Source organism: Anabrus simplex, chromosome 3, assembly GCF_040414725.1.
Source record: "Anabrus simplex isolate iqAnaSimp1 chromosome 3, ASM4041472v1, whole genome shotgun sequence".
Taxonomy (NCBI): domain Eukaryota; kingdom Metazoa; phylum Arthropoda; class Insecta; order Orthoptera; family Tettigoniidae; genus Anabrus; species Anabrus simplex.
Window position 1 is genome coordinate 460,953,094 of NC_090267.1, and position 23,998 is coordinate 460,977,091.

General features: G+C 42.6%; 1 protein-coding gene across 1 annotated transcript in view; it reads left to right on the forward strand.

The window, feature by feature from the left end:
* LOC136866861 (insulin-like growth factor) overlaps positions 1-23,998 on the forward strand; it is a 196,566-nt gene that overhangs the window by 145,309 nt on the left and 27,259 nt on the right. The window contains exon 3 of the mRNA XM_068226872.1: positions 21,651-21,821. Within this exon, the coding sequence (XP_068082973.1) occupies positions 21,651-21,821 (171 nt within the window). The remainder of the gene's footprint in view (positions 1-21,650; positions 21,822-23,998) is intronic.

Consider the following 23,998-nt stretch of genomic DNA (forward strand, 5'->3'; position numbering starts at 1 on the left):
CACACTAACTCAGGTAGGCTTTCGGTGACGATGTAATATGAAAGATCTAGGACTGGGGAAGGAGCGGTCATCGTCTTAATTCAAGTGAAAATTATTTGAAAATGGCAAACAACGGAGAATTATTTTCAGGGCTGTTGATAGCGCGGGCTTCTAACCAATCATCTCCCGAACGCAAGCTAACAGCTAAACGGTCCACACCATGCAGATAGCTCTTTCGGTCCTGTGTGGTTTAACGTTACATCTGTTTAATAACGTTGTACCATAGAACGCGTCGCATATTCGTTTTCTGTCACCTGTTACCTATGGCGAAATTAAAGGTGTTAAATCATACATTTTATCGTAGCGAATTTTAGGGCACAATATAGCGAATACGCAGCTGTCATAAGAAAGTGAAGGAATTTCGTATGTCAACAACTAGCTGATGCTTCATTTGTAGCGCGTATCGAAGATGCCAAATGAAGCACGTTTGAACACATTGCATTTACTCGATAAGTACTAGTCTAATTTTCAAAATAATGGCGCTGAGTTTATAATATTTGTAGGTTTGGGCTAGGAGTAGAAAACAGTGCAATTCCATTAAGAAAGCAAAGTTAGTATCATTATCTCAGAAGATACTGACGCCACGCAAAAGTACTGTAAGTCCGATTATGAGCCGCTTGATATCATTACTCGAATTGAAAACAACCATCATCATCACCAAAGTTTGCATTCCCCACCCTGAAGGGGTTGGGCGAGCCAACTACATATTACGCCCTCTCTTTGGCCAGAAGATGTGGGCGAGTTGGGGAGATATGATGGAGGAAGGAGATGGGTAAAAGTTGTGAAGAAGAAGGAAGTGGGAGGGCATTTTGGCCTCTTGGCTAAATGTATTGCAATTTCTCTTATTTTGTCTTGTTGGTTACAATAGTGAGGTGAAAATGTGAATGCTTGGTCATACAGAAATGGGATTATTATGTGCAATTTTTATATACATTTAATTTTCCTTTTTTCTGTATGAATTTTTTTGCTTTTTTCCTTGATTCACCTTTTTCTCTTTACTCTAATATTTTTATATGTCAGAATACATAGAGATACACAAGTAATACGGGTGGATATCCTGTTAATAACATAAGAGGAAATTAAAATTAAAGTAGGTTTACGGAAAAACACTAACACAATGAAAAAAGCTAAATTTTCATCTTTTAAAGATTAATCTGAGGAGGTTGAGAAGAGTTACAAATGTGTGTGAAATGAGATGGATGAGTGAATGTGAATCTTGAGGTGGCAAAGTGGCTGGGGCAAGGCATGTGTAGAAGGGTGAATCGCATTTGGTTGAAGAATAATTCAAAGTTTAACAGAAGATTGTGTACAGGTAGTAGATCTCACACTGAGGTGAAAGGATGAGAGCGGCGCGATGGGACCAGGTCTGTTGGACCGGTTGGGTTACGGGTGCGAATTACACAAGTGTTTCTAACCTATTGAACTGAAAGTGGGCATTAAGCCTGGTGTGGGTAGTTTGGAAATGAACTGAAAACAGAATGTCAACATCGTAACAGTTCAAGAGTTATTTGAGGTGGACAACCCTGTATAGTGGGATGGGTGTACAGAAAACAAGAATGGCGACGTGAATAATAATAATAATAATAATAATAATAATAATAATAATAATAATAATAATAATAATAATAATAATAATAATAATAATAAATCTGGTCTGAAAAACCGCAGTGTGATCTGTGTCTACTGCTGATTGTAGCTTGGTTTGTGTACGAACCGTTTGCCACCTCTGCAACGTTTTATCGTTTCTCGTTCTCGAGTTACACTGCCTCGGCGTGCCTCTACTTCTCGCATTTCGCATATTGCTAATTGACGTCAACCGCTTCAATTCACGATCATGTTGGACACATTTATTCTTCATCTCACGATCATTGTTTATTTAATTTGAATATGTCATGCAGTTTATAAACAATAGGTGTGAAAAAAAGTCGCCTGAAAAAGTGCATGTCGATTTTCTGGGATGCTGGGCCGAAGTAATTCTCAATCCGAAGATTGGTTGGCAGCAATTCTTTTCTTCTGTTCTCTGTTAGTTTCTTCACATCCTCGTATGAGCCTGCCCTTGCATCTTCTTTGATAAATGCCGGGCTGAGTGGCTCAGACGGTTAAGGCACTGGCCTTCTAACCCCAACTTGGCAGGTTCGATCCTGGCTCAGTCCGGTGGTATTTGAAGGTGCTCAAATACGACAGCCCCGTGTCGGTAGATTTACTGGCACGTAAAAGAACTCCTGCGGGACTAAATTCCGGCACCTCGGCGTCTCCGAAGACCTTAAAAAGTAGTTAGTGGGACGTAAAACAAATAACATTATTATTTATTATCTTTGATAAGTCTAGAACAGAGGTGCTCACGCTAGGCATTTCGTCGCGCAGGCGTACACCACTGTAAGCGAACAGGCAGGCGATGAGCGTATGCTATTCAGTCACAGTGACGTTTGGTTACGACCCAGGCCGTGAAGTTTAGGGTATGTTCTCCCAGTCACTCACCATTACTGTGGCGACACCCGAGTTTGAAATGGGGGCAGAAAATAATGCAGGAAAGTGGACAGAAATCCACATCAATTTCAATTTACGTTGTAAGAAGTAAGTTATTTATATTAATTGCAGTTTATGCAACTTGACCGGATACAAAAAAGATTTAGACCAACAGCCTAAAATATTGTAGTACAGTAAATAATGAATTTCGATTTTTCACGATTAAATTTTAAAAGGTGTTTTAGAAACAATTCTTCTTCTTCTTCCTCCTCTTATTTATCTGTTTACCCTCCCGGTTCAGTGTTTCCCTCGGACTCAGCGAAGGATCCCACCTCTACCGCCTCAAGGGCAGTGTCCTGGAGCTTCAGACACTGGGTCGGGGATACAACTGAGGAGGATGACCAGTACCTCGCCCAGGTGGCCTCACCTGCTATACTGAATAGCGGCCTGGCGTAAGGATGAGAAGACTGCAAGGGATAAACAAAGAACATGGAAGGAAGCGGCCGTGGCCTTAAGTCGCGCAGGCGACTTTGCCTAGAGGAGAAGTGGGAAACCATGAAAAACCATTTCCAGGATGGCTGAGATGCGAATCGAACCCACCTCTGCTCAGTTGACCTCCCGAGGTCGGGAATTGAAGCCGGGCCTCCGAGATTGGCAGCTAATCACACTAACCACTACACCACAGAGGCGGACATGCTGTACTTCTAAACCAGCTTTCATGCATTCGTGATTCTATCTATCCCTTTTACCTTCAACATTATTATGTAAAACCACATTTCAAAATCATATCTTCTTTTCTGAGCTATTTATTGTTGGGTCTCATTTTCGTATACTGCCACGCTCCAGATAAATTTTTCTCACTTTTATTTCAATGTTCGAAGTGAACAAATATAATTTTTTTCGAAAGGCCTTCCTTGTGTCACTCTGTGTTTTGTGTCCTCCTTACTTCTGTTATACCGAGCTGGATAGCTGAAGTCGCTTAAGTGCCGCCAGTATCCAGTATTCGGGAGATAGTGGGCTCGATCACCACTGCCGCCAGCCCGGAAGATGGTTTTCCGTGATTTCCCATTTTCACACCAGGCAAATATCGGGGCTGTACCTTAACTAAGACCACGGCTGCTTCCTTCCCACTCCTAGCCCCTTCCTGCCCAATCATCGCCATAAGACCTATCTGTGTCAGTGCGACGTAAAGCAACTTTAAAAATATAAATATAAAAAAGAAATACTTCTATTAGTTATTCCACTGCCCAAGTAACAATATTCTTCTACTTCCTCGGCACCGGCTATCTCCGTAATAGATAGGCTATAACAGTATTCTGTCAAAAACGAGATGGACTTCTCTATAAAATTGTCAAGTTTGAGCTTCATTGGTGAAGTAGTTTTTACGAGAAAAAAGACAGACCAACACACTGATATTAGTAAGTACAAACAAACCCCATGGCACTATTGCCCTGATGGACAGAAGGCCTGCAGATTACGATGTGATGCGTGGTCAGTGTGACGAAACCTGTTATTCCGGTTTTATAGACCGGGGTCTCCATCTCACCGTCAGACATCTCCTCAGTAACAATTACGTAGGCTGCGTAGATCTCGCACCAACCGCCAGGTCCACGTAAAAATCCCTGACCTGGCCAGGAATCGAACCCCGGTTCCCCAGACGAGAATAATAAGTACAATCCAACAATCCTATATATATATATTCACCAGTAACTTTATCATTTCCGCCTCTGTGGTGTAGTAGTTAGTGTGATTACCTGCCACCCCCTAAGGTCCGAGTTGGATTCCCGGCTCTCGCACATGTTTTTATTAAATGTGGTACGAGGACTAGAGGGGAGTCCACTCAGCCTCGGGAGATCAAATGAGTAGAGGGGGTTCGATTCCCACCTCAGCCATTCTCGAAGTGGTTTTCCGTGGTTTCCCACTTCTCCTCCAGACAAATGCCGGGATGATGCCTAACTTAAGGCCATGGTTGTTTCCTACCCTATCCCTTCCGATCTTCCCATCCCCCACAAGGCTCCTGTTCAGCATACCAGGTGAGGCCGCCAACGCGAGGTACAGGTCCTCCTTCCCAGTTGTATCCCCGATCATATATCTCACGCTCCAGGATACTTCCTAGAGGTGGCGGAGCTGCAATCACTCCCGGAGACCGTGGAGAAAACCAACCCTGCAGGATAAATGGATTAAATAAATTGATTAATTAATAATCATTTCATTAAACTTTTAAAATAATCTACATTAATAAACTAAGAATTACAAATATTAGTAAAATGCCGGGCTGAGTGTTGGCCTTCTGAGTCCATCTTGGCAGATACGATCAGATTGGGTCAGTCCGGTGGTATTTGAAGATGTCCAGATACCTCAGCCTCGTGTCGTTATTTACCTGCATGAAAAAGAACTCCTGAAGGACAAAATTCTGACACCTAGGCTATAAAACTATAAAAAAGTAGTTAGTAGGATGTAAATCCAACACCGACGGGCCCTCCTTAACCGTAAAAAAAGTAGTTAGGCGGATGTGAAAACAAATAACACGTCACGTCCTATCATTATTATTATTATTATTATTATTATTATAGTAAAGGGATATTTCTTTCTTTTCTTTCTTAATCTGTTTCTCCTCCAGGGACGGTTTTTCCCTCGGACTCAGCGAGGGATCCCACTTTTACCGCCTCAAGGGCAGTGTCCTGGAGCTTCAGACTCTGGGTCGGGGATACAACTGGGGAGAATGACCAGTAACTTGCCCGGGCGGCCTCACCTGCTAATCTGATCAGGGGCCTTGGTGGGGGATGGTAAGATTGGAAGGGATAGACAAGGAAGGGGAAAAGAAGCGGCCGTGGCCTTAAGTTAGGTACCATCCCGGCATTTGTCTGGAGGAGAAGTGGGAAACCACGGAAAACCACTTCCAGGATGGCTGAGGTAGGAATCGAACCCACCTCTACTCAGTTGACCTCCCGAGGCTGAGTGGACCCCATTCCAGCCCTCACACCACTTTTCAAATTTCGTGGTAGAGCCGGGAATCGAACCCGGACCTCCGGGGATGGCAGCTAATCACACTAACCACTACTCCACAGAGGCGGACAAAGGGATAGTTGCTGTGAAATATACACACTACTCCACTACATGCCATCTAGGTTCCAGCCTCCTATAGAACTGACTTAGCTTCTTCTTTTTCTTGTTAGAAAAACTAAAATACTTATGAAGTTGCACCAGTTCGCTTACATCGCCAGCACCTCTGGTTCTTTCGTAACCCGTTCACAGCAAGTAACTCCGATACGTCACGACTCAAGAGGAGAGTAATTTGCTTACTCGCCATAACGGGACGGTACAGCCGCATGCCGTGTGTAGTAATCACCCCGACACACACCAACTCAAGATTTATGCTCCGCAAAGCAGCCACAACAGTCCGTCAATCTCTTTCTTGACAGTGGCCTGATCTGACCTCGTCGCATATGTGACAGACTAACGACTGACAGTAACAACTTACCGTGGAGCGCCACAATAATATTTTACTCCGTGACAAAACTTGTGGCTTAATAATTTGCGCATTTAAAAAAAATTACAGTCAGTTCATCGTCCAGGCTTGGTTTCTCCCCCGCACTTGGCGAGGGATCCCACTTCTACCACCTCAAGGACAGTGTCCTGGAACGACATGAGGCTGACGTATTTGAGCACCTTCAAATACCGCCAGACTGACGCAGGATCGAATCTCTGTGGTGTTGTAGTTAGTACGATTACCTGTTACCCCCAGAGACCCGGGTTCGATTCGCGGCTCCGCCACGAAATTTGAAAAGTGGTACGAGGATTGGAACGGGAGGTCAACTAAGTAGAGGTGTGTTCAATTTCCACCTCAGCCATCCTCGAAGTGGTTTTCGATGGTTTCCCACTTCTCCTCCTGGCAAATAGCGGGATGGACCTAACTTAAGGCCATGCGGGTTCCTGCCCATCCCTTCCAATATTCCCGTCCCCCAGAAGGTCCGTGTTCAGCATAACAGGTGAGGACGCCTGGGTGAGGTACTCGTCTTCCTTCTCACTTGTATACCCGACCAAATGTCTCGCGCTCCAGGACACTGCTCCCACGCCAAGTGCTGGGAAGAAATCAAGCCTGGACAATGAAATTACTAATTTTTTAAATACGCAAATTATTTTATTTATTCTTTTATTATTTATAATTCATTTTTATGCCTGTACTGGCAGGATGTAGTGTATACAGTGCACTATGTCTTCTGGTACGGGCTAGCATAAATTTGTTACTTTCATTGACCTGTCTCAGTCTTATCCTTGGCTTTGAGGTGGCGTGCCAGATGCGACCGTGCCGCATGCGACCCGTGCCACTAGCGACCGCATAATCTGTAACCGTGCCGGATGCGACCGGCGTTGACAAACAAATTGTCGTTTGATACGTTGTGTCATCACCCAAGATAAGGTAAGCTAAACGAAGTGCAATGCCATTTCAATAAGTCCTGCAAGCAGCTACTGCCCCTACTTACGAAACATGGTGATGCGTTTACGTCTTTACTGGGCGAGTTGGCCATGCGGTTAGAGGCGCGCGGCCCTGAGCTTGCATCCGGGAGATAGTGGGTTCGAATCCCACTGTCGGCAGCCCTGAAGATGGTTTTCCGTGGTTTCCCATTTTCACACCAGGCAAATGCTGGGGCTGTACTTTAATTAATACCAGGGCCGCTTCCTTCCAATTCCTAGCCCTTTCCTATCCCATCGTCGCCTTAAGACCTGTCTGTGTCGGTGTGACCTAATGCCACTAGCAATAAAAAGATCCTAATTCTCTGAAATTATTTACGACTTAGGCCTATTTATTTATCGAGTCCTATTAATATCAGGAGTGTCCGAGGACGTGTTCGGCTTGCCTGGTGCAGGTCTTTCTACCTGACACCCTTGGGCGGCCTGTGCGTCTGGATGTGGGATTATGATAATGAAGTAGGGAGAGATGAAACCCGGTTTCGGCACGTAGCCTACTCCTCTCGAATAATACCAAGGGGTCTGCTCAATGCTTTACGTCTCCATCCGACGGCCGAATCACCATCAACAGCATCATATCCCCTCACTCCATTTGAACACTGCGAAAAGGTTTGGATTTGAATCCCGGCTTTTGGCATGCTGTCTACCACCAACTTTCCTACCCTGCCGGCCAACATTCTGATGGTGATTTTTTTTCATCCAGGCTAAGTGGCTCAGACGGCTCAGACGGTTGAGATGCTGGTCTTCCGACTCCAACTTGGCAGGTTCGATCCTGGCTCAGTCCGGTGGTATTTGAACGTGCTCAAATACGTCAGCTTTGTGTTGGTGGATTTACTGGCACGTAAAACAAGTCCAGCGGGACTAAATTCCGGCACCTCGGCGTCTCCTTAAACCGTAAAAGTAGTTACTGGGACGTAAAGCCAGCAACATTATTATATTTTTCTTTCGACCAGTGGCACTCGAACCTGCTAACAACGGTGTCAGACCTTTATTTTAGAAAAGACCAAGTTAGCTACTTATAAGCAATCTGCCACTTGGTGACAGCCCTTAATGCAGATCAACTGTAAGTGATTGATGGGTCGCATGCGGCACGGTGCTTATCCGCTCGGTCGCTATTGGCACGATAATGGCCGGGTCACATTCGGCACGGTCGCATCTGGCACGTAACCGGCTTTGACGATATGAAACTGACCGAGGTATGAGCGATTCTTGTAATACCGTTGCTTATGCAGCCAGTCCCTGTCATGAATGGTGTGAAAATATCGCTCATAGGGTCGGTTGGTGCATGCAATTCAGTGGGCTTGACAGACTGATATGCAATAGCAACTTCAGGCTCAAGTGAGGAAAGCAACGGGAAATTATCTCACTCCTCATTTCCCTAGTATGCCTACTCAGTGACACCTAGGGCATCTATGACAGCTTCTGGTGGAGCTATAGAGGATCAAACCAGCCTTGTACCCAACATACACATATACAGTACATACAAATTTTTTTGCGGAAAGGTGCGATGAGTGTGAATAAAAATTAGCCTTTCTAAGACTAAACTGATGTCAGTAGGTAAGAAATCCAAGAGAACTGAATGTCAGATTCGGGATACAAAAATGAGTCAGGCAGATAATTTTCAAGTATTTAGGATGTCAGTTCTCCCAGGATGATAGTATAGTAAGTGAGACTGAATCAAGGTGCAGCGAAGTTAATGTAGTGAGCTCGAAGTTGTAATGAACAGAATTTTGTAAGAAGGAAGTCGACTCCCAGACGAAACTATCTTTATATCGGTCTGTTTTCAGTCTAATATTGCTTTACGGGAGTGAAAGCTGGGTGGACTCAGGATTACTTATTTGTAAGTTAGAAATATGAAAGTAGTGAGAATTATTGCTGATGAAACAAGTGGGAATAATGGCAGGAGGTTATTCGGAATAAGGAGATAAAGGATAAGTTAGGAATAAACTCGAAGGATGAAACTGCACGCATAAACGGGCTTCGGTAGTGAGGACATGTGAGGCGAATGGAGCAGGATAGGTTATCTAGGAGAATAATGGACTCTGCTATGGAGGCTAAGAGAAGTAGAGGGAGAGCAAGACGACGATGGTTAGACTCAGTTTCTAACGATTTAAAGATGATAGGTACAGAATTAAACGAGGCTACAAAACTGTAGTTACAAATGGAGGATTGTGGTGGTGGTTAGTAAATTTACAGAGGGTTGCATACTGAACGCTGAAATACATAAAAGTCTATAATGAAGATGTATCTATGTTATTTTTTACGTCGCACCGACATAGGCATGGCGACGATGAGATAGGAAAGGGCTAGGACTGGGAAGGAAGCGACTGTCACTTAATTAAGGCAAAGCTTGGTGCTTGGTGTGCAAATGGAAACCCACGGAAAACCATCTTCAGGGCCGCTGTCAGTGGGGTTCGAACCCACCATCTCCCGAATGCCAGTTGACAGCATTGTAAATAATTTATATATATATATATATATATTCAGATCTACAGTATATTTTTAAATAAAACCTAGTTGGTCATTTGATAGATCCCATTAAAATCGTCGGAACGGTTTAGACAGAAGGACATTAATTCTTTTTTATGTATAAGGATTAAATAATATGTACAACACACTTGTACAGTAATAACGTCATCTCCGTGTACGCCGTGAAATCCCGTGGGGGAGTTCAATATAAAACTTTCCACAATACGAACCTCCGTACTATGTGGAGGAGAGGCGTTAGCTCCATGTCCGACCAGCTTTGTCCTAGGAAATAAACTGGTATTGATTTCTGTTGTAGGCTGGCCAGTGAATGTGTCTCTAGATTCTAGAGAACTAGTAATCTCGTTTCTAAAATTCTCGACTTTATTTCGGGGATGACTTCCAGGGTAACCGAGCGTGTCTAACATCATTCGGTGATTTATGAAACATTGGTTTATATGTTATTCTTAAACTTATAAGATGTATTTCTTCTGTCACGGAATTGTATAGTTCATTCATAATTCTGCTTAGTTCAGCTCTTTGACTGAATGTTCAGAGTAGCAGCCTTCGTTTCAGAGGCTCCTACGTTCGATCTCCGGTGGGTGTCCGGTTAGTTCCTCTGTCTCGCGAATTTCCCGTGTATGTTTGTGACTATACAGCCTCATATACACAGAGTACAGCATACTACCAACCATCACAGCGACACTAAATAGTGAATAAATCCTTCCACGTATCGTTGGCGTCAGGAAAGTGGTGGTGGCGGCGATAACCGTTTTAAGAGGAAGTACAACTGGGCAACCATCCTCTATTGACATTAATAAGAAGGGAAAATGGTCAAATACTTCGAAAAATGAAGATATCGGCAAAAGAAAGGAAAAGATCACGAAGGCTTCGCAAAACTAGTACTGTCGGGGTCGGAAGTGGACAAGATCTCACCAAGAGAGGTCGGAGAGGAAATTCGAAAGCGAGGAGTTCTACACAAGTATGTGAAAACAATGCCAGACTCAAGTAGGAGAACCGTGATCACTACAGACCGGATTTTCAGGCTGCAATAGCTTGGAATACAATTTCATTTAAGAGGACCCGGAATTGAGATTCAGGGTCACAAAATCCATTTTTTTTATTTTTAGTCTAAAATTAACTTTGAGATAAGTGGAAGTATTTTTTAAAATATTTAAAATAGGTCATGCATAAGAAGTAGGGCCTAATTAGCTGTTAGCCATCATGGCCGACGGAGTTACCTCTAAGGTTTCAGTGTGAGTATTTCAAATATAGCACTTCTGTCATGAAGTCGGTGGTTTGGTACCTGGAAGAAAGTACAAAAATCCACACAGTCTGATCTGCTGAAAAAAATATCTGCTCAGACGGATACATATCCAAACGAAAGTACAAACAGTGTTATCGGGAATTGGTTTCCCAAGACAGGTTTGTGGGTATACCCTATACTTCGCAGTATTTGATGCAATGACGACATTCATTGAATGAAATGTAACAAGATGTAAGATTTTGGAGAACGTAGGATTGGGCGTCGGGTATCGAACTGTTGACAACATGCTACAATGTGAAAAGGAATGACTCTTAAATGCTGATCAAAAGTTCCAGAATTTAATCAAGGCAGGTAGAGAACGACAGAGCTGCCAAAATAAAACTGCTGGACCAGCTTGAAGAGGAGGGAGAAGACCCAAGTTATGGGGGAGGCTTATTTTGACATTCTAACTATAGGGGCTATTTTCCCGTAAGTTTACTTCTTTGTTACTTAATGTACCTTTCCTCAGCGTCTACTACATGTAGAAGCTTGAAAATTTCACAGTTTGTTTGTTAAAATGCTCTACATACTGTATACTAAAGGTCTCTAATTGCTTGATTTCAAATTTTTAGTCACCTTAATGACACTTACGTTCTGTAAACTATATATATTTATTAAACCTGAGGTACAATTTTGATTATATACGCATCCGTAGAAAGTCGAGGTAGGTATCCTAAGCACACAAACATATCATACATCTGCCACGGACAGTTTCTGAGAAAAGGTACATCAAACATTGATAATTTAGCATTTAGGGTATTCCAGGTCCCCTTAAGTGAGTAGGAAATTACAAGCTCGCTCAACGGGTGTGTTGTGTGACTGGCATAAACATAAGGGGTACAGCCCAAGGGATATAACCCCTGCATTTTATGCAGCTCCCCTTACATAACCGTAGAGCGGGCTGCATAAAACTCGCAACGCGCCTAAAAATCTTGACTCTCTCCTGATCACCAACCCACGTTCTTAAGTTGAGAGGGAACGCGGATGTATTCTACCGCCTCTACCCACAGAGGGGGGCGTCACGATGGATATTTGGCCGCAAAACAGGACCAAGTCCAAATGCGCGACACAGTTCGCACCCACGACCCCTTCAGACTCTGGGAAAAGTGCAAGAAAAAGAAACGGATTTATAATTCTCCCTAACATTCAAGTGTCTATTTCACAGAAAAAAAGGAAAGTTTTACTAACAACACAGTATCTGCACACCAAGCTCCGTACCCCCAAGGCCTGCATGAAAGAGAGTGTATTGTGCAAGAGTCGCTCATCACTTTCTATTTACCAACGTGACTGCCGAACTGATCACTGGCTGACGAAGCACTCATGTGCCATTGTGAGTGACCCATATGGCTGCTATCACAGGCGCCAAATAGATGCCGATTTCTGGGAAATTTTCTCCTCATTATCTGCAATGGATCTTGCTAATGACCGATAATAATTTAACGACAAACACGCTTCAGTAGGAAGAACATAAATAAAGCTTGTTGTATTGCGGAGAACACGACTTGAAGTAGTGTTAGGAAACATATTGGTAAACACAGAAATGTCATTTGTATCATATACTGTACGTGTTCTGGATCTACTACTGTAAGATAATAATAATAATAATAATAATAATAATAATAATAATAATAATAATATGTAATAATAATAATAATAATAATAATAATAATAATAATAATAATGTATTTATTTACATTTTACGGTCTTCATTGGATTACTCCAGCCAACGTTATACAAATAATTTTTCAGTTTTCTGTCAGCCCAGTACTTCTTCATTCCTTCGGATCTTCTCTTTTTTTTTCGTCATCGGAAATCGCCCTTCCTATTGTCTGTTTGTTGATTCTGGTTTGCAATCTGGTTTGCTTGTCTGTGAATTTCCTGATTTTGTCGATTTTGTTTCTTAGATCTTCCACTGTAACTTGTAGTTCATCCATATCTTCCTTGATTCATGTAATCCACTTAATGTTGCATTTACTATTCCATAATTTTCTATTATTCTCCTGATGATCCTCTTCTATGGTGTCCTGATTAGATGTCCAAAAAATGAAACGCGTTTCTTCCTGATTGTGTTCATAACTGGTTCTATTTCCTGTTTCATTAGACGCTGCTCTCCAGTGTCCATCTTTTTGGTACGATTTGTTGATGAACGTTCTAATGATTTTTCTCTCTATCTTGAGTATTTTGTCTATTTGTGCAGTGTAAGTTGTTTTGAAGATGGTTTCACTTGCGTATGTTATTTCTGGTTGAGTTACTGTTTTGCAGTGTTTCAATTTTGTTTCTATTGACATACCCTTCTTTTTTGTAGGTATTCTTGGTGATATATTGTGCTCTGGTCAATTTATTTATTGTTATGCCATGTTGGCTTCTCATTGAGGTTATATGTTATGATTTCCCCCAGATATTTAAAATTATCTACAATTTTTATTTCTTGGTTTCCTATGACAATTTTGTTTATGAGTGTTGGGTCAGTCAACATGATTACTGTCTTTTCGAAAGATATTCCAAGACCAATTTTCTGTAGTGATATAACTTGTTGTCTGATTTCCTGAATATTGTTGGACAAGAGAGCAAGGCCAGTGGCTGCTAATATTTTTATGGAACACTTTGAGTCTGCTGCATTAACTACAGCGCCATTGAAACCTAAGTGCTTCTATCGTTACGCGGATGACAACTTTTCGGTCTGGCCACATGTAAGGGAAACATTAAATTATTTTTGCGAGCACGTGAATTCCATTAACGGTACATGTTCACGATGGAAGTAGAAAATCAAGGTAAATTACCTTTTCTTCATGTGCTAGTATACAAGAAGAATGATGGTACACTGGCAGGACTACAGTAAGAAGAAAGTATTCCTTCCTTACGTGGCAGGTTCAAGTGACGGAATAAGGCGCATTCTTAGGAAGTACAATATAATACCAGTTTTCACCACAGACCGGAAGCTCAAGTCCCTGTTTCGATCATTCAAAGATAAACCACATCTTGAAACACCGGGCGTGTATGAAGTTCCATGTGGTTGTGGTTGCTCATATATCGGCATGACGAAAAGGCTTGTTGGTACTAGGGTGAAAGAACACATTAGGTCAGTAAAGAATGTCGCTCCTTCAACCTCCATGGAGAATGCCATAAGCCAGTCTGCCATAGCAGAACATTTCTGCAGTACAGACTATGAAATCCTCTTTGACCAGGCAAAGGTCATCGCGCCTGTAAAAGACTTCTATGCTCGACTGATAACGGAAGCCATAGAGATAGAGCTGCGCCCAAATAACATCAACAGGGAAGACGGCTTCAAGTTATCAAATACATGGAGACCTGTACTGCAGAAATACATGCATAACACCACCATGGAACAGCGGGACGCACTCACGGACCTGTCGACAGAGGGCGGTGAATCACAGCACGGCGATCCTTGAGTTCAATTAGTGTGGTAGGCCGTGGATAGTACGGTCATGACTTCCACGTTCCTTCGAATTTCTTTACTCACTGTCGGAGGCAGAACTTAACATGCCCTGATGAAGGCCAAACCGGGCGAGTTGGCCGTGCGCGTAGAGGCGCGCGGCTGTGAGCTTGCATCCGGGAGATAGTAGGTTCGAATCCCACTATCGGCAGCCCTGAAAATGGTTTTCCGTGGTTTCCCATTTTCACACCAGGCAAATGCTGGGGCTGTACCTTAATTAAGAGCACGGCCGCTTCCTTCCAACTCCTAGGCCGTTCCTATCCCATCGTCGCCATAAGACCTATCTGTGTCGGTGCGACGTAAAGCCCATAGCAAAAAAAAAAAAAAAGATGAAGGCCAATGAAATTTGGCTGAAAGCTTGGCTTATTATATAAATATATGTATAGTGGCCTTAATCCAGTATTCATTTATTTCTTTACGTTAATACAATGAGCCACGAAAACCTACGTTCACAATATTATTATTAGTCTTTCATATTATAGCCCTTCATGTCCCTTGTCTTTCTGTTTCTGATGCGTTCATTTTTCGAAGTTGAGCTTCATCCACCTATATATCAATAATCACCACTACAACCGCCTAAGTAAGGTAAGTTTTTGGTGACGTTGGGTTAGTGAAGGGAAAGGAAACGATGTGACCTTAAGTAAAGTACACCCTAGTGCGGAAACAAGAAAACACGGAAAACCAAGACTGCCAACGATGAGTTCTGAACTCACCAGCACCCAGGTGAAAATTCACGGAGCCAGCTTGCTTGGTATTAGCTGCTTATATATCTTTCGCGTGGCAGATTGAATGGCGATAAGTGGCTATATTCCAAAGTATTAATTGGAACCAGGAATCGTCTGCTATTGTGTGCGAGGTAAGTTATACTGCCTGCCCTAGGAGCGGCTAACAGCTGCTGACCCAACCGGCTGCTCCAGTTCACCTGCACTGAGGTTGCTCTAGACTTCCAACTACCACTACGTTCTGAAGTATCCTGGCAAATGAAACTAGTTTTAATTGCCCTGAGAAGGAAGCCATTGACCTCAAGTTAACAAACCTAAGGAGGCTTGGAACACTGTATTCAACAGTCCTGTGCAAACTAGTCTATATAGTTATACGGGGTCCGCTGACTGTAATTTCGTTTGTTTTGCCAATTTTTCAGATATTTATGCGTTTTAGACCAAGTCAACACCGTATCAGTGGTTTTCATTTTTCGTGTCTGTTTGTCTGTTTGTTCCACCATCACGGCGAAACGGCTGGATTGATCTCAACCAAACTTCATATTTAGAGTATAATTATCCCGAGGATGGTCTCGATATGCATATGACTTAAACATGTCTGAATATACTGGGGTTTATAGGAAAACCAAAACAGTTTTCTTCCATTTTCTCTTACACTATTGAATTTCTGTGAAATCCGTGGACTGTATGTGAAACGCCCTTTCATTACAAACAACTTTTGTTATGTACATAATTTTGCTTACTCTTCAAATGACAGAGAAACATACTATTTTCTGCGGGTCTCATTCTCTGCATTGATTGCCTGATAAACCGAGAATCAACCTACAGGTTACCATGGCAACCTCTCTGACTGCTTGCCTGCAGGGAAGTACCTTATTGCCATTTTCGTCACCATTCCTGTGAACTCGTGCTTGTTCCTTGGATAGAAAGCAAGAGAGACGTTAATCGGCCATTTTGCGGGATATTGGTGGAATACCGTTGGAGGTTATAAATGTCCTCAGATAGCGTTGTTAATATTCCAAGAGTACTACGGAGTGTAGCCCATTATTTCACACCGTAAGTTGTTTTCTGGTATTTGTTATCATTTTTACTGTATTTCTCTTCTACTCCTGTATTCCGCTTTAATTTCTTGCCTCTGCCTTGCCTCTTTAGGCTAAAGTCATCCTCTTATCTGTTTATCTAAGAATCCATGCCGCTAAATTTCTTCTCTGTTGCCGCCTTCTTCTACCCGTAACTCATACTATCATAATTTATTGAGGGCTATTTTATTTTCCAATACATTCACTTGGTATTTACGTATTTGTCCTATCCTACTGTCCTCAGTTATAATCCCATTTCCTATTAATTTCAACTTTCTTAACTGTATTACTTTCTTCCTTAATTTATAAAAGCTGTTCAAGTGTATAATTTTGGGCCCCGGAACATATCGAAATATGGTTGCATTTTAATGACGGTGCAGTCCTTCGTTTCGAGGTAGTTTCTTTCTAAACGGTAAGTCGTATTACAAAACTGATAGCACAATTGCAGTTTAATTTGGAGAGATCTACAGCTATGGTCCTATAATTTATTGTCGTGTTTCGATTGATGATACGTTAGATTTCGCTACATTTCTCGATTATAATCAAATATCCCAACTCGATTGTGATTGGCATTAGGAAAAGGGGCCTGTCTTTATGCTGAAAACTCCATCTCTACTCTGAATAGCGGTTGCGAAGTGAGACTGCCGTTATAGTAGAAAATCCCGAACTCGATTTTGATGGCAGTAGGGAATGTGGCCTGCCATTTTTGTCAAAATTTCCCCAATGCCTACCTTAAGTTGGAAACAATATATGCCGTCCTCCGTGTTTTGTTTTACGGATAGCGCTAAGAGACATGCAATTTTATATAATCTTACTCACTGTCTTTACAGTAATTTACGGATAAATCCGTATGCAATGTAGAATACCGTAGCGAAGCACGGGTGCATTTGCTAATCTGCTATAAAATAGTGTAGTTTAAATACCACCATCAATACGTCAGGAACGTCTTCAGAATATTTGGTATTGCAGCGGTATCAAGTCAAGTAGTACACTTCCAACAATCCATAGGCTTTCAACTTTCAGGGAGCAAAGAAAATTTTAAAAAAATATTGAGCTAAGACCCCGCTTTCACTTCGAAATTCACCTTCATCAGGAAAAAGTAGTGACATCACAAGAAAATAGATTTAGGTATTTGTCCAAAATAAAGTATGTTTATATCGTCGTTTGTTTTATTTTTATGTCATTCTCCAAATTCCATAGTGGTTAATGTGATTATCTGTCAGCCCCAGAGGACCGGGTTCGATTCCCGGCTCTGCCACGAAACTTGTAAAGTGGTAAGAGGGCTGGAACGGGTTCCATTCAGCCTCGAAAGGGTACCTGAGAACTGGAGGTTCTATTCCCCCCTCAACCATCCTCGAAGTGGTTTTACGTGGTTTCCCACATCACCTCCAGGAAAATGCTGGGGTGGTACCTAACTTAAAGCCACAGCCGCTTCCTTCCCTGTTCCTTATCTATCTCTTCCCATCTTCCCATCCTCCCCCCTCTCACAAGGCCCCTGTTCAGCATTTTAGGTGAGGCCGCCTGAGTGCTGGTCCTCCTCCCCAGTTGTATACTCTACCCAAAGTCTCCCGCTCCAGGACATTGCCTTTGAAGCGGTAGAGGTGGAATCCCACGCTGAGTCCGAGAGAAAAAACCAACCCCTGGAGGGTAAACAGATTAAGAAAAGAAATAATAATAATAATAATAATAATAATAATAATAATAATAATAATAATAATAATAATAATAATAATAATAATAATAATAATAATTTAATGGCTTGTCTTTCGAGTTTACGCCGTTTATGTGACCTACGCGTCTGTGAGGATAGGGCCCTATCTATGATGAATTCTAATGATGAAGACGACAAAAAAAGACCCAATCCCTGAGCCATTGGAACTAACCAATGAAGGTTGAAATCCCCGATACGGCCATAAATTAAAACCGGGACCCCTTAGACAAAAGGCCAGAACGCTAACCATTTAGTGACGGAGCCGGGCATTCAACGATAATATAGTACGAGGAATGAGTAGAAGGAAAAGATTACAATTCATTTTATAGTTGTGGAACATCTCCTTGCGCTGCCGAGCTGAATAGCTCAAACGGTAGAGCGATGGCCTTCTGAGCCCAACTTGGCATGCTCGATCCTGGCTCAGGCCGGTGGTATCTGAAAGTACTCAAATACGACAGCCTCGTGTCGTTAGAGTTACTGGCACGTACAAGAACTCCTGGCGGGACAACAATTCGGCACCTCGGGGTCTCCGAAATCCGTAAAAATTGTTAGAGGAACTTAAAACCATTATTATTATTATTATTATTATTATTATTATTATTATTATTATTATTATTATTATTATTATTATTACTATATTGCACTGGCATTCATTTGATCGCTGGGCGCTCGATTTTACTCCTATAGAGCTGTGTCTGGTTACATTTTGTTCGTAATTTAGTCACCTTATAAATGATGGAGTAATCGGACGTTTCCGCTTGCTTTGTTGTGGTTTAAATTATGATATGAGAATTCATCAAGAACTACACATAATATTATTTTCAAAGAGACGTCCGTCACTAACGGCTTCATCACTGAAATTATTTTTAATACGGTACTTCGCTTTTTTTTTTTTTTTTTTTTTTTAACTGGACTAACGTTTCCGAAGCTGTAGCGGTTGTCATCGAGTGCGTTACGGGAAAAAATGGGATCTTATTTAACGGCCAATCTTGTTTTGAAGGCCGACATTACAGCATTCCCTTCTGCGTCATATCGTAGTTTAAGAGCTTTTCAGCAGTATAATTATAATTGAGATATCCTTAATGAATACGGAGGTATCAGAGTTGCAAAATAGCGTCACTTTAGTGTGACGGGCGCTACTAGGATCCCAGCGCGGGGCGGTACACCAAGACATTTTTCCGCCAAAACTGACCGTGATTTTATTTCGTTGGGAAATTAAAGTCAACCCTGCCAGATATCAAATACACATACACATTGCAAGGTACGTTGTGTTAGGTTGCTGATGGCACACAGCTCATATGTCGTTCATTATTCGTAGTAGAGTCATTAAGTTCATGGACTGGCCGTCTAGTGTCACTGTGGTGCACTACAGCAGAAAGATTGTACCACAGGATGTTGCCTTGACAGTTCTTCGCTAGTTCCAGCAAGAGGCAATTAAGGGTAGTTGAATGTCAGCGGTCCGCCTCTGTGGTGTAGTGATTAGTGTGGTTAGCTGCCACCCCCAGAGGCCCGGGTTCAATTCCGGGCTCTGCCACGAAATTTGAAAAGTGGTACGAGGGCGTGAACTGGATCCACTCAGCCTCGGAAGGTTAACTGGGTAGAGGTGGGTTCGATTCCCTCCTCAGCCCTTCTGGAAGTGGTTTTCCGTGGTTTCCCACTTCTCCTCCAGGCAAATGCCGGTATGGTACGTAACTTAAGGCCACGGCCGCTTCCTTCCCTCTTCCTCGTCTGTCCCTTCCAAACTGCCCATCCCCCAACAAGGCCCCTGTTCAGCATAGCAGGTGAGGCCGCCTGGGCGAGGTACTGGTCATCCCCCAGTTGTATCCCCAGACCCAGAGTCTGAAGCTCCAGGATACTGCCCTTGAGGCGGCAGAGGTGGGATCCCTCGTTAAGTCCGAGGAAAAAACCGACCCTGCAGGGTAAACAGATTACGAATGAACGAATGACAGCGGCGGAACGTGAGAATGTCCTACTTTGAGCAACGGGCAAATTTCAAGTTCTGGCAAAAATTAGGCAAATCCGCTAGCGAAACGTTTGAGATGATGAAGTCGAACACCCGAATCACCACGACGGGAAAAAGACGCGAATTCAAGTCAAAATACTATGTAATCCTCGAACTGTTAGCGCCAGTCCACGAGCATATTGACTTTAGTACGTACATACATGTACACTGTGTTGCCTATACTGTAGGCGCCAGTCTGCAAACATATTGACTGTGGTATGTACACACGTGTACACTGTGCTGCCTACACTGTAGGCGCCAGTCCAGAAAGTTACTGACTATAATGCATAAGTGTATGCCGTGTTGCCTACACTGTAGAAGCCATTTCGTGGTATGGTAAAGTAAACTCGTGTCCTCGTCCTGAGGTGGTGCAGCTTTTTCAGGCACACCCCCATTGGAGGTGAGATGCATGTACCATTTGAACCACATACCAGTCCTTCTACCATTCTAACATTTCTGGCAGTACCGGGAATCGAACCCGGGCCTCCGAGGACGGCAGCCAATAGTACTAACCGTTACGCTATGAAGGCGGACAGAGTAGTATGGTGTTTCAGCAGGAATAGTAAATATTTCGAGAGGCAGAAGTACAAAATAAGTATCAACATGTGTCCAATTCGCAGTGACTTTGGAATCACAGCTGTTTGTATCGCACACATAAATTAACAGCCACACAAACATTACTAAGGACGCATAAATCACTTAATGACGTATTCATCTTACTCCATGAAATATATGTTTTGGGGGATGATGAAAGTCAAAGTCTACAGAAAAAAAACTTAAACACAAGAGATGAATTTAGTCACTCGCATTATGTAGGCCTACTGTTCTGATCTCGTGAAAGAACGCCAAGACAACCTCGATCGGGCTACACTTACTATTGCCAAGACAGCTGAACAGTGCGCTGAAGTCGCTAATCGGTTTTTTGCATATATACTGCGAAATGTTTCACAGGATATAGGCTCGTGTATCAATAAGTGAGCGGATAACTTATTTTTTATCTCTTGCATATTATGTAAGGCTTTTGAGCTGTTGCACATTAGTTTTTACATCAATAAATGCATCAAAAATTTTATGTCCTCGGACAATCCTCGGCACTAAAAGCTATACGCCATTTCATTTTTACCATTGATCTGCACTTAGGGCTATCGCCCAGGTAGTAGATTGCCTACCAATTGCTTTCATAGGAGTTGGAAATTAATAGAACATCTCCCTTGATAAATGATTCCAATCCCTAATCACTTTCAACGTTTTGCTCCAGTTTTCCTCTCGAATTCCAACTTCATATTATGATATTTTATACATTTATAAACTCTATTCAGTCTTATTCGAATACTAAAGCCATTCCACAAGCTATCTCTCCACTGACAGCTCGGAACAAACCGTTTAGTCGAACAGCTGGACCCCTTACTCCCAAGCCGCCCCAGGCCAAAATTTGTAACATCTTCATAACACTACTCTTCTGGCGGAAGTCAGTCAGAACACATCAAGGTTGTATTATGCGTACCATACAAACAGCAGTAATTCCACACACACACTGCGCGCTGGATACTTGTTTGTATGATGATTTGTACTTGAAAGATTATCTTCTGAAACACCTGTAAAACAATATGTTAACAAGTTTAAGTCTGTGGTTCTAGGCGCTATGTTGTGCAAATTTCATTTCTTGTTTAAGGTTTAAAATGTGTTCACATGTTCAGGTTTGTTCTCAGTGGTGCCAGACGCATGCTGCGCACATGTGCAGATGTCACTTTTTGTTTGAGTTGATGTGTTCAATAATTTTATCTGTGGTTCCAGACGCGATGCTGTGCAAATGACACTTCTTGTTTGAGCTCTAAACTGTGTTGAGGTTTGTTCTTAGTGGTTCCAGACGCATGCTGTACGGATTTCATTTTTTCTTTGAGTTGACGTGTTTACGTTTTTTTTTGTCTATGGTTCCAGACGCGATGCTGTGCAGATGTCATCTCCTGCTGCTTGCGGCGCTCGTCACCACGACGTCTTGTCATCCTGCCGGCCTGATCAGGGTGTGTGGCTACCAACTCGCCAACGAAATTGCCAAAGTATGCAAGGGACGTGGCTACAATGACCCCTTCTCCCACGTCACATTAGCAGGTACTTTCAGTATATCCTTCACAATAAACATTGCTAAATGACTACCCGTGGTAACCTCGTTATGTCTGGGCCTGACGAACATGAGCCGTCTTACAAGGACAAAAGACTGTGGTCTCCGGAGAGACCTGGTGCAGGTCTTTCTAGTTGACGCCGATTAGTAACCTGCGCGGTAAACAAAATATCACCAACTCTTCACAGCCCACCAACAGGCCTTTCGCTGGACAGTTTACTTCTGACATTTGAACGACTAAACCATAAACCATTCACTCGTTGATGTAGGGAGCAGGCAATACTTGCTCCACTCGTGACGGCTCATGCCGAGGGAGAACTGAGTCATAGACAGGCTTCTTGCAGACGGTAGCGGTACTTGAAGTAACCGGACGGGGATCCTGTTCCCATACGAATTGCTATCTGCATATTATTATTATTATTATTATTATTATTATTATTATTATTATTATTATTATTATTATTATTATTATTATTATTATTATTATTATTATATTTTGAGTATGGATCATGTGGGACGAAGAGTGTGTTAGTGTGATTAGCTGCCACCGCCGGCAGGCCAGGGTCCGATTCCCGGCTCTGCCACGAAATTTGAAAACTGGTACGAGGGCTGGAACGGGGTCTACTCAGCCTCGGGAGGTCAACTGAGTAGAGGTGGGTTCGATTCCCACCCCAGCCATCCTGGAAGTGGTTTTCTGTGGTTTCCCACTTCTCCTCCAGGCAAATGCCGGGATGGTACCTAACTAAAGGCCATGGCCGCTTCCTTCCTACATCCTTGCCTATCCCTTCCAATCTTCCCATCCTTCCGCAAGGCCACTGTTCAGCATAGCAGGTGAGGCCGTCTGGGAAAGGTACTGGCCATCCTGTCCAGTTGTATCCCCGACCCAGAGTCTGAAGCTCCAGGACACTGTCCTTGAGGTGGTAGAGGTGGGATCCCTCGCTGAGTCCGAGGGAAAAACCGACCGTGGAGGGTAAACAGATAAAGAAGAAGAAGAAGAAGAAGAAGGAGAAGAAGAAGAAGAAGAAGAATCCATATTATGACGTAACTGAATTCTTCCCCTACTCAAAAGAGTACGGAAATTGACATTTTACCGTACTATCATTATTTTTCGTGGTGTTTTAGTACAGATTATCTCTGATTGGTTGACTTCCGCATTACAGTAACGTACACACGGATAGGAGAAAGAGAATATATATTAAGACGGGAAAATAAAGTTATAGTTTTAGTAACACCTAACTTAATCTTGTTGAAGTGCTTCTCCACCAGATTGCAGCACCGAAGTTCCGTACTAATCTACACAAAAATGGGCGATCTGCATCGTGACGAAAAAAATTATTTATAATTAAATTCATTCTATTTAAAATAAGTAAATTCACCATAGTATGAAATAAAAGACTGTACACGTTACGTTACGAGTGAGACGTTTAAGCCTTGAGCCGCAGACGAGGTCGAAATTCCGAAATTAGTAACGTAAACTTATCACTGTGTTGGCTGTTGTGTGAATGATTATTCTTTTTAAATTTATTTTCATTACGTTTAAAGCAAAAGTTTGGGGACACTTGTATTTATTTCATCACAACACTGTTTATGTAACTTGTTTACATATTCTTCTTTTCCCTTTTAAGAGAACATACATTTTGGTATTTTTTACTGTGCTGACCCATCTTACGTGGTGTAAGACAGTCTTTTACCTACTAGACTTGAACATGGCGTGGTGTGAAAATACGTGGATCATCAATGCCCCTCGGTAATCAAGAAATTACGAAGTAAGGTTAGAGAAGACACCAGAGAGAATATAACTGAAGAGAGAAGAAAAGAAAAGCAAAGTCACCTCCATACAGGCCATGAAGGCCCTTGGAGGAGTGGAAGGTAAAGGCTTCCACCATTGTTAATCTTGGCACGTGATGGGGTAGAGTGGTTAGATCTACGCCCGGCCGCCTTTGCCCCCCTGGTACTCATTTTTGGTGTAGGTTGAGTGAACCTCAGGACCATATGCACCTCCGGAAGTGGAAATCTCGTTTCCTAAATTTTACGACTTCCTGACGGGGATTCGAACCCACGTCCTTCCGGGCGAACCGAGCACGCGTTTACCGCCTCGGCCAGGTAGCCCCTGAAGAGAGAATAGAAGGACAGAAATGAGTAGAAGATAAGGGGAGGGGAAAACAGA